Source organism: Cenococcum geophilum, assembly GCF_001692895.1.
Source record: "Cenococcum geophilum 1.58 unplaced genomic scaffold K441scaffold_15, whole genome shotgun sequence".
Lineage (NCBI taxonomy): Eukaryota > Fungi > Ascomycota > Dothideomycetes > Gloniales > Gloniaceae > Cenococcum > Cenococcum geophilum.
In genome coordinates, this window is record NW_027137573.1 from 323,428 (window position 1) to 334,727 (window position 11,300).

Here is an 11,300-nt window from a genome sequence, read left to right on the forward strand (position 1 = left end):
TAATTAAGGCTCCTTTAATATACGTTATGGCCTTCTTTATAATTAGGTGGTCTTAGATAACTTTTTTATCCAACTATATATAGAAATCTTCCCACTTATTATTATGCCTTTACCTATACTACTTTTAGTATAGCTGCTGGAGTGTATACGGTCTGTCCGTAAGGAAGTATCTTTTTATTACTATATTATAACAGCCCTTTATATATCGTTCTTCGAACCTAGTTAAAATCCCTAAATCCTCTTCATTTTCCAGTTTAGTAAGCCACTTAGCTCTTAATATGCCTGCTCTCGGCCTATTAGTAATTCTTTATACTAGTGCTCTATCCTTTATATATCCTAATATACTAGATCTCTTATCTAGTTTCTGTTCTTGCTATACAATAATTCTTTGCCTAAATTCTTCTATAGTTTCTTTTAGTTTACGCCTTGCGCCCTAATCCTTAAAGTTGTCTTACTTTTTAATCCTAGTATTAAACTTTCGATCTTTAGGCTAAATACTGTGTTTCCCTAGTAAGTCTTCTAGGTCTATATATCTGTCTTCTAGTCTAACTGCTATTTATATCGCAGATTCTCTAATCTATAAAGAAGCTCCTTGCCTCTTGCCTATAGGTGTCCTTATTTATACTCCGAAATCTTAGTCCCTTAAATTCTTTAATCCTAAGCTTGCTTCTAACTTAAGCTTAGCTCCCGCCTTAGTTTAACTAGGCGTCTATAGTATTCTTATCTCGTCTTAAGAGTCTTAAATCTCACTTATCTTGTCTTAAGAGTCTTATATCTGTAGGAAACTTTATCCCAAGCTTATTTGTATATTTTTAAACTAAGCTACTGCCCTGCTCCATCGGTTTTCGTCCATTATAGGTCTTAGGGTGCGCCTTATCTTGTCTTAAGAATCTTAGTCGTCTTTTATCTCGTCTTAAGAATCTTAAGCTCTTGGCCTTTTGCCTTTATTAAGTGCCAAAGTGGTTCACTATCCTACTTCTCTTACGTCTTATAAAGCGATAGACATCGTATCTAGTGGGGTTTTAATCCCTACTAATATTCCTTATTCTGTAGTAGAATCATCCTCTACCTTTAGTATAACATCTCTAAGGTCTGCTCGCTTCTAGTAAGCGGCCCTTATTACCTCATTATCACGGAATATTTCGTTTAGGTTAAATTTATCATCTTTAATATCCAATCTGCGAACTAGTTTATTAGTTCCTCTATATCTTATAGGTACTGGCTCTTATAGCTAATAGCTTACGCCATACTTAGCGTCCTTATAAATTTAGCATACGTTATTATAATAAAACGCAAAACTTTTAATTAAATACTCTTTTATTCCTTATAGCACATTATTATCCCTTTATACGTATATATCGTCTGCTAGTCTTATACCTTTTACTACATAGTAACTCTACCTGCCTTTATAGTCTCTAACATAATAACCCTATTTTCCGTAATTTATATAAGCTCCTTCTTTAAACCATTTCTCTTGCTATAGAGTCCGCCTAAATGTCTTCTGCTGTTAAGATCCCTAATTTAGCCTTTGCTCCTTAGACCTTTAATCGCTTAATCTTTATCCTCTAGGTTTCTATAGTTTACTCCATCTCTTATAGGCTTCTTTGGTACTACTTAGGTCCATTAGCTCTGCGCTATACTATAGTTTCTAACTTAGCTTTTATTATTGCGTACTCTATGCCTTATACAACTATAGAACTCTATCCTAGCCTCTCTTAGCCTGTTCCCTTTAATAGATCCAATTATTAATCTTAATCACCTAATCTATTAGTTCCCTTAGGGTATCCGCATCTTTTATCAGAATAATTACGTCCTAGATTTTAGCCTTAAGTCCCTATTTATACTATACCATAAGCGCCCTATTATTCTACTCTATTTATATTACTAGCGTCTAGAACTATATCGTATACTTAATTGCTAAAGTTTATTACACAAGGTTCTAGAGTTTTCTTTTTACTATAGTTGTTTCTTCTAGGTCTCTAAATATCTATATAAGTTATTCTGCGAATCCTTCCTAACTTAAGAATATAAATCGCATATCTTGGTTAGTAGTTGTCATTCCATTTGCCTATATCTCCGTAAGGTAAGGTTTAAACCACTTAAGTGCTTTTTCTAATAAGAATAGTCCTGCATAGGCTATCCGATCTATAGGTATAGGTAACTTTACTCCTTCCTATAAGACCTTAAAGTGCATTTGCATAAGGAATTCTTTAAGCTTTAACCTTTCTCCTATAAATCTCTTAATTAATAGTAGCTTAATCTTTACTACTTCTATCCCATTAAGTCTTTCTTCTAATACTATATTATTAGCTATTAGCTAGTTAACTATTTCCTATAGCTGTCCGACCGTTATAGGTTACTATAAGTTAGTATCTGCTATACTAGTATTACCTCCTATCCCTAAAGTAGTTGCTGCCATTAATGGCATTGTGGTGGCTGCTTTTGGTGGTATATTATTTAACTTCTTATATTAATACCGTAACTAGGTAGTAATTGTATAACGGAACCTTGTAGCAAGAACTACAATGGGCTTATTATTAGGCTAGGTATATAGGAATACAAGTATAAAGTTAACAACATAATAATAACTAGTGGAGTAGTTGCCTAATAGATTAACTCTAATTGTATTCTAAGAATTACTATAAAGAAGGAACTATCTAGGTAGGGACTAAGGGTCCTTAAATACATAACCGTACTCCTATAAAATCCCTTTTTATATATAATGTACGTCTTATACATAAGGTACGTAAGTTCCTTTTATTCCTCTTATTTAATACGTAGCGTATTATATAACCTTAGTTACCATTCCTCGTTATATAGTTCTATCGGCTCCATCCTAGACTATATTTAAATTAACCAACTAGCTTCTTCCGTCTCTTCTCTAAGTAGTTATAACATTGTACTTAAAGCGTCCGTAATAAATAGGTCCTATTTTAAGATTAATAATCCCTCCTCTATAAGCTATTGGATCTCCTAAAATCGTAACTAATAGGTAAGGTTTCTCCTTTTATCTATAAGGTAATCCTATTTTCTTAACTACTGCTAGTAAGATATGGTTCCGCGTTACTCTACTATCTATTAGCGCTTTAAACTGCTAATCTTACTAATTAACTTATAAATTTAGGTGTTATCCTTAAATTCCTTTAAGGGTCTAAGGCTTTACTACTGGCTCCCTCTAGTTTTATAGGCCTCTACTTTTCCTAACTATTGGCTGCTTAATCCTATTATACTTAGCTTACTTTTTAGCTAATACCTAGTTCGCTTCTTATCTTTAATATACTATAGACACGTATTCTTTAGGCATTTCTACCACTATTATCCGTTTAAGCATTCTTCTATAAGGAATCTTCCTAATTAAAGTATTAAACTTCCTTCCTCTTAGGCCTCTGCTGGATGCCATCTATATATATATTTGGCATTTCTATACTATTACTTGTTTATTATCTAGTATATCCTTATAAGGTATTTCTAATTCTTTTCCTTCGGATTCTTATGCATCTTATATATGTCGTCTACGTACGCAATCCATAATAACGTGTGGTGTGCTAGGTGCTTTAGGTTAACTCTTAACTCGTCTTTATCCTTAAGTTTAAGCCTTTATTATATTAATCTGAATGTTATAACTTTATTCGCAGGTACTAAGATATGTCTCTTGCTTCTCTAGTCCTCTAATTATTCCTTTAGATCCTTTAATATTATAATTAAGGCTTCTTTAATATGCGTTATAGCCTTCTTTGTAATTAGGTGGTCCTAAATAACTTTTTCATCTAACTATATATAGAAATCTTTCCACTTATTATTGTGCCTTTGCCTATACTACTTTTAGTATAGCTGCTAGAGTGTGTATAGCTTATCCGTAAGGAAGTATCTTCTTATTACTATATCGTAACAGCCCTTTATGTGTTGTTTTTTAAACCTAGTTAGGATTCCTAGATCCTCTTTATCTTCTAGTTTAGTAAGCTACTTAGCTCTTAGTATACCTACCCTAGGCCTATTAGTAATTCTTTATACTAGTGCTCTGTCCTTTATACGTCCTAATATGCTAGATCTTTTATCTAGTTTCTGTTCTTGCTATGCGATGATTCTTTGCCTAAACTCTTCTATAGTTTCTTTTGGTTTGCGCCTTATGCTCTAATCCTTAAAGTTCTCGTGCTTCTTAATCTTAGTATTAACTTTTTAATCTTTAGTCCAAATACTATGTTCTACTAGTAAGTCCTCTAGGTCTATATATTCGTCTCCTAGTCTAATTGCTATTTATACCGCAGATTCTCTAATCTATAAAGAAGCTCCTTGCCTCTTACTTATGGGTATCTTAATTTGCTCTCCGAATTCTTAACCCTTTTAGATTCTTAATCCTAAGCTTGCTTCTATCTTAAGCTTAGCTCTAGCCTTAGTCTAACTAGGCTTACTTAGTGTTTTTATCTCGTCTTAAGAGTCTTAAATCTCACTTATCTTATCTTAAGAGTCTTATGCTCGCAGGAAACTTCGTCCTAAGCTTATTTATATATTACTAAACTAAGCCGTTGCTCTACTCCATCGGTTATTGTCTATTATAGGTCCTTAAGCTTGCCTTATCTTGTCTTAAGAATCTTAGTCGTCTCTTATCTTATCTTAAGAATCTTAAGCCTTTAGCCTTTTGCCTTTATTAAGTGCCGAAGTGGTTTACTATCCTACTTCTCTTGCGTCTTATAAAGTGATAGACATCGTGTCTAGTGGTGTCTTAATCCCCACTAATGTTCCCTATTCTGTAGTGGAATTATCCTCTACCTCTAGTATAATATTTCTAAGGTCTGCTCGTTCCTAGTAAACGGCCCTTATTGCCTTATTGTTATAAAATGCTTCGCCTATGTCGAAATTATTATCCTTAATGTCCGATCTGCGAGCCGGTTCGTTAGTTCCTCTATATCCTATAGGTGCTAGCTTTTATAGCTAATAGCTTACGCCGTACTTAGCGTCCTTATAAATTTGGCATACGTTATTATAATAAAACATAAAACTTCTAATTAAACACTCTTTTGTTCTTTATAGTATATTGTCGTCCCTCTATATATATATGTCGTCTATTAGTCTCATACCTTTTACTACGTAGTAACTCTGCCCACTTTTATAGTCTCTAACGTAATAACCCTATTTTCCGTAATTTATGTAAGCTCCTTCTTTAAACCATTTTTCTTATTATAGAGTCCGCCTGAACGTCTTCTGCTACTAAGATCCCTAATTCGGCCTCCGCTCCTTAGACTTTTAATTACTTAATCCTTATTCTCTAGGTTTCTACAATTTATTACTCCATCTCTTATAGGCTTCTTTAGTACCACTTAGGTCTATTAGCTCTACGCCATACTATAGTTTTTAACTTAGCTTTTATTATTGCGTACTCTGCGCCTTATATAACTGTGGAACTCTATCCTAGCCTTTTTTAGCCTATTCCCTTTAGTAAATCTAATTGTTAATCTTAATCGCCTAATCTATTAGTTCCCTTAGGGTGTCCGCATCTTCTATTAGGATAATTACGTCCTGGACTTTAGCCTTAAGTCCCTATTTATACTATACTATAAGTGCCCTATTATTCTACTTTACTTATATTACTAACGTTTAGAATTACGTTGTATACTTAATTGCTAAGGTTTGTTGCGTAATGTCTTAGAGTTTTCTTTCTACCGTGGTTACTGCCTCTGGGTCTCTAAATATTTGCGTGAGTCGCTTTATAAATCCATTCTAGCTTAAGAATATAAACCGTACCTCTTAGTTAGTGGTTATTATGCCGTTCGCTTATATCTCTATAAGGTAAGGCTTAAACTATTTAAGTACTCTTCCTGTTAAGAATAGTCCTGTATAGGCTATTTAATCTATAGGTATTACCAGCTTTGCTCCTTCCTGTGCTGCCTTAAAGTGCATTTATATTAGGAATCCTTTAAGCTTTAATCTCTCTCCTAAGTACCTTTCGATTAATAGTAACTTAACCTTTACTGCGCCTATCCCATTAATCCTATTTTCTAGCGTCGCATTATTTTTTATTAACTAGTTAACTATCTCTTATAGCTGTCTAACCGTTATAGGTTGCTATAAGTTAGTGTCTGCTATACTAGTGTTATTACCTAACCTTAAAGTAGTTGCCGCCGTTAATGGCGTTGTAGTGGCTGCTTTTGGTAGCATATTGTTCAACTTTCTATACTTATTACCGTAACTAGGTAGTAATTATATAATGGAACCTTGTAGTAAGAACTACGATAGGCTTATTATTGGGCTAGGTGTATAGGTAAAGCAAGTTAAAGTTAACAACGTAATAATAACTGGTGGAGTGGTTACCTAATAGATTAACTTTAATTATATTCTGAGAATTACTATAAGGAAGGAACTATCTAGGTAGGGACTAAGGGTCCTTAAATATACAACCGTACTCCTATAAAATCCTTCTTATACATAATATACGTCTTATACGTAAGGTACGTAAGTTCCTTTTATTCCTCTTATTTAATACGTAGCATATTATGTGACCTTAGTTACTATTCCTCGTTATATAGTTCTACCGGTTCTATCCTAGACCGTGCCTAAATTAACCAACTAGCTTCTTCCGACTCTTCCCTAAGTAGTTATAACATCGTACTTAAAGCGTCTATAACACTCCTAAACTTCTAATAGATGCCAGCTATGTATATATTTAGTATTCCGGTACTATTGCTTATCTAGCGCCTAATATATCCTTATAGGGTATTTCTAATTCTTTTCTTTTAGATTCTTATATATCTTATATATATTATCTATACATACAATCTATAATGGCGTATAGTGTGCTAAGTGCTTTAGGTTAACTCTTAACTTATCTTTATCTTTAAATTTAAACCTTTATCATACTGATTTAAACGTTATAACTTTGTTTATAGGTACTAAGATACGTCTCTTGCTTCTCTAGTCCTCTAATTATTCCTTTAGATCCTTTAATATTATAATTAAGGCTCCTTTAATATAAGTTATGGCCTTTTCTATAATTGGGTAGTCCTAGATAACTTATTTATCTAACTACATATAGAAATCTTCCTACTTATCGTTATGTCGTTGCCTATACTACTTTTAGTACAGCTATTAAAGTATATACGGCTTGTCCGTAAGGAAGTATCTTCTTATTACTGCGTTATAACAGCCCTTTATATATCGTTTTTTAAACCTAATAGGGATCCCTAAATCCTCTTTGTTTTCCAGTTTAGTAAGCTACTTAGCTCTTAGTGTGCCTACCCTAGGCCTATTAATAATTCTTTATACTAGCGCTTTGTCCCTTATACGTCCTAATATACTAGATCTCTTATCTAGTTTCTGTTCTTACTATGCGATAATTCTCTATCTAAATTCTTCTATTGTTTCTTTTAGTTTACGTCTTATAAATAGATCCTTAAAGTCTTCTTACTTCTTAATCTTAGTATTAACATTTTAATCTTTAGGCCGAATACTACGTTCTCCTAGTAAGTCTTCTAGGTCTATATATCTATCTCCTAGTCTAGTTACTATCTATACTGCAGATTCTCTAATTTATAAAGAAGCCTCTCGCCTCTTATTTATAGGTGCCCTTATTTATACTCCAAATTCTTAATCCCGTAAAATTCTTAATCCTAAGCTTGCTTCTGTCCTAAGCTTCGCTCTAGCCTTAGTTTAACTAGGCTTATTTAGTGTTCTTATCTTATCTTAAGAGTTTTAAATCTCACTTATCTTGTCTTAAGAGTCTTATACCTTTAGGAAACTTCGTCCTAAACTTATTTATATATTACTAAACTAAGCTATTACTCTACTCTATTGGTTATTATCCGTTATAGGTCCTTAAGCTTGCCTTATCTTGTCCTAAGAATCTTAGTCATCTTATATCTCGTCTTAAGAATCTTAAGCCTTTGGCCTTTTACCTTTATTAAGTGCCGAAATGGTTCTCTATCCTACTTCTCTTATATCTTATAAAGCGATAGATATTATATCTAGTAGGGTCTTAATCCCTACTAATATTCCCTATTCTATAGTGGAATTATCTTTTACCTTTTATATAATATCTCTAAGGTCTACTTACTCCTAGTAAGCAGCCCTTATTGCCTTATCGTTATAAAATATTTCGCCTATATTAAATTTATTATCCTTAATATCCAATCTGCGAACTAGTTTGTTAGTTCCTTTATATTCCGCTAAATATAGCTCTTATAGCTAATAGCTTGCGCTATACTTAGCGTCTTTATAAATTTAGTATACGTTATTATAACAAAACACAAAACTTCTAATTAAACATTCTTTTGTTCCTCGTAGTATATTATTATCCCTTTATACGTATATATCGTCTACTAGTCTTATCCCTTTTACTACATAGTAATTCTAACCACTTTTACAGTCTCTAACGTAATAACTCTATTTTCCGCAATTTATATAAGCTCCCTCTTTAAACCATTTTTCTTATTATAGAGTCCGCCTAAACGTCTTCTGCTGCTAAGATCCCTAGTTTAGCCTCTACTCCTTAGACCTTTAATTACCTAATTCTTATCCTCTAAGTTTCTATAATCTCTTATTCTATTTTCTAGATTCTTTAGTACTACTTAGGTCTATTAGCTCTACGCCATACTATAGTTTTTAACTTGGCTTTAGTTATTACGTACTTTACGCCTTATATAACTATAAAACTCTATTCTAGCCTTTTTTAGCCTGTTCCCTTTAGTAGATCTAATTGTTAATCTTAATTACTTAATCTATTAACTCCCGTAGGGTGTCCGCATCTTCTATTAAAATAATCGCGTCCTAGACTTTAGCCTTAAGTCCTTACTTATACTATACTATAAGCGCCTTATTATTCCACTCTACTTATATCGTTAATATTTAGAACTGAGTTATATACTTAATTGCTAAGGTTTATTACGTAATATTTTAGAGTTTTTTTTCCGCTATAGTTACCGCCTCTAGGTCTCCAAATATCTATATAAGTTATTTCGCGAACCCTTCCTAGCTTATAAATAAGAACCGTACTTTTTAATTAGTGGTTATTATGCCATTCACTTATATTTCCGTAAGGTAAGGCTTAAACTATTTAAGTACTCTTTCTAATAGGAATAGTCCCGTATATGCTATTCGATCCATAGGTATTAGTAGCTTTACCCCTTCTTATATAACCTTAAAGTATATCTATATAAGAAATCCTTTAAGTTTTAATCTTTCCCCTAAGTACCTTTTAATTAATAATAACTTAATCTTTATTACTCCTATCCCATTAATCTTATTTTTTAACGTCGCATTATTTTCTATTAACTGGTTAACTATCTCTTATAACTGTCTAACCGTTATAGGTTGCTATAAGTTAGTATTTATTATACTAATGTCGTTACCTAACCTTAAAGTAGTTGCCGCCGTCAATAGCGTTATAGCTAGCGCTTTTAGTGGCATATTATTTGACTTTATTAATATTATAACCTTAGTAGTGAATATATAACAAAGCCTTATAGTAGGAACTACGGTAAACTTATTAATAGGCTAGGTATATAGGTAAACAAGAAGTTAATAACATAATAATAACTAGTGGAGTAGTTGCCTAATAGATTAACTCTAATTATATTCTAAAATTCACTATAAAGGAGAGAACTATCTAGGTAGGGACTGTGGTCCTTTAAATACACAACCGTACTCCTAAGAAATCCCCTTTATACGTAAGGTATGTGTGCTTTATCTACTCTATTACGGATTATATAAATCCTATAGATTATATAGATCACGTTATATAACCTTAGTTACCATTCCTCGTTACATAGCTCTATTGGCTCTATTCTAGACCGTGCTTAAATTAACTAACTAGCTTCTTCCAACTCCTCTCCAAGTAGTTATAACATTGTACTTAAAGCGTTCGTAACAACAAAGGCTCTTATATCCTTAACATTCTTAGATTCTTATCAGTTTACAATTACTTTAACTTTCTTTAGGTCCATTTATATACTATTTATAGAAATAAGAAGCCTAAGGTATAGGACTTCCGTTTTATAGAACTCGTATTTATCTATATCTAATTATAAACTAGCTCCGTATAGGGCTTATAGAATAAGGTTAACGTATTTTTAATATTCGGTTAGGTTATTACTATATATTAGGATATCGTCGATATAAGCAGTATAGAAGATGTCTAGATAGGGACGCAGGGTATTATTTATATAATATTAAAACGAGCTTAGAGGGTTTATAAGGCTAAAGGGTATTACTAAGTACTTAAATAGTCTATATTGGGTACAAAATGCAGTAAGCTATTTATCTCCCTTTGTAATACAAAGACAGTTAAATGCAGAGATAATATTAAGCTTTATATAGTAACAAGCCTTACTTAGTTAGTTTAGCGTCTCTTATATTAATAGGATCGGATATTAGTTCTTAACGGTAACAGTATTAAGAGCTTGGTAGTCTATATAGAAGCGTAAACCGCTACCAGGTTTCTTAACAAAGATTACTAGTATAGCTATAGGCGACGAGCTTACTCTAATAAATCCTTTACTTAGGTTCTCATCTAAATACCTTTATAGTACTTAAAGTTTATTTTAGGACATCCTATATAGGGGTCTAAATCTAGGCTGCTTTCCTTCTTTAAGTACAATCTTATAGTTATATAATTGGTATTCCGGTAGCTTATTAGCTTCCTTTTATAAGAATACTTCTAGGCGGTTATAGTACTCTACTAGTACCTTTATAGCTAGGTTAGTATGCTTCTTTAGTACTAAGGCCTTCTTAATATTAGCTATAGTAACAGCAAAGATTATATATTCGGGTTTTTTAGTAAGTTGCGCTAGTGGGGTAGCTCTAATTATGCGGATATCTAAGGTGCTAAGCTTACTTAGATTGTCTATAGTTTCTTATTTAGGTTTAGGTTTAGTATTAGGTATAGAGTTAGTGTTAGGTTCGGGTTTAGGTTCTTTAAGAATCCTTTTTATAGTAGAATACTAGTCCTTCTAGTATTTTTATATATTAAGCTTAAGCTTCTACTTAGCTCGGGGTGGTGTAGTGCTTAGTAATAACTTATAGAATTTAGTGGAGTTTTTAAATCCTTAGTAGATATCAGTAAAATTCTTATGCTAGTAAAATCCGGTGGATTCCTTAGGTATAGGGTGAATAGTTATAGAAATTTTAGACTAGTAGATCCTAGTAGATTTTTTAGATTTTAGTTCTGGGCCTAAGCAGCGGGTTATAATACACTTCTGCTTATAATAGGAGGTGGTAAATAGAAGCTTAAGGTTATCCTAATTAATGGTTACCTTATATAGTTTTATCTAGGGTTATTTAAGGATTACTAGGTAACCCAGGGTGGTAACAAA

The 11,300-nt window shown here is 32.6% G+C and overlaps 1 protein-coding gene across 1 annotated transcript; it reads right to left on the reverse strand.

The window, feature by feature from the left end:
• Positions 1-10,358: 10,358 nt before the first annotated feature.
• K441DRAFT_553949 (uncharacterized protein) lies at positions 10,359-10,631 on the reverse strand (the record flags this gene model as incomplete). The annotated part of the gene is made up of 2 exons (XM_067643204.1): positions 10,359-10,506; positions 10,537-10,631. Coding segments are annotated over 2 exons (243 nt in total), but the record flags the coding sequence as incomplete, so codon positions are not given.
• Positions 10,632-11,300: the final 669 nt, after the last annotated feature.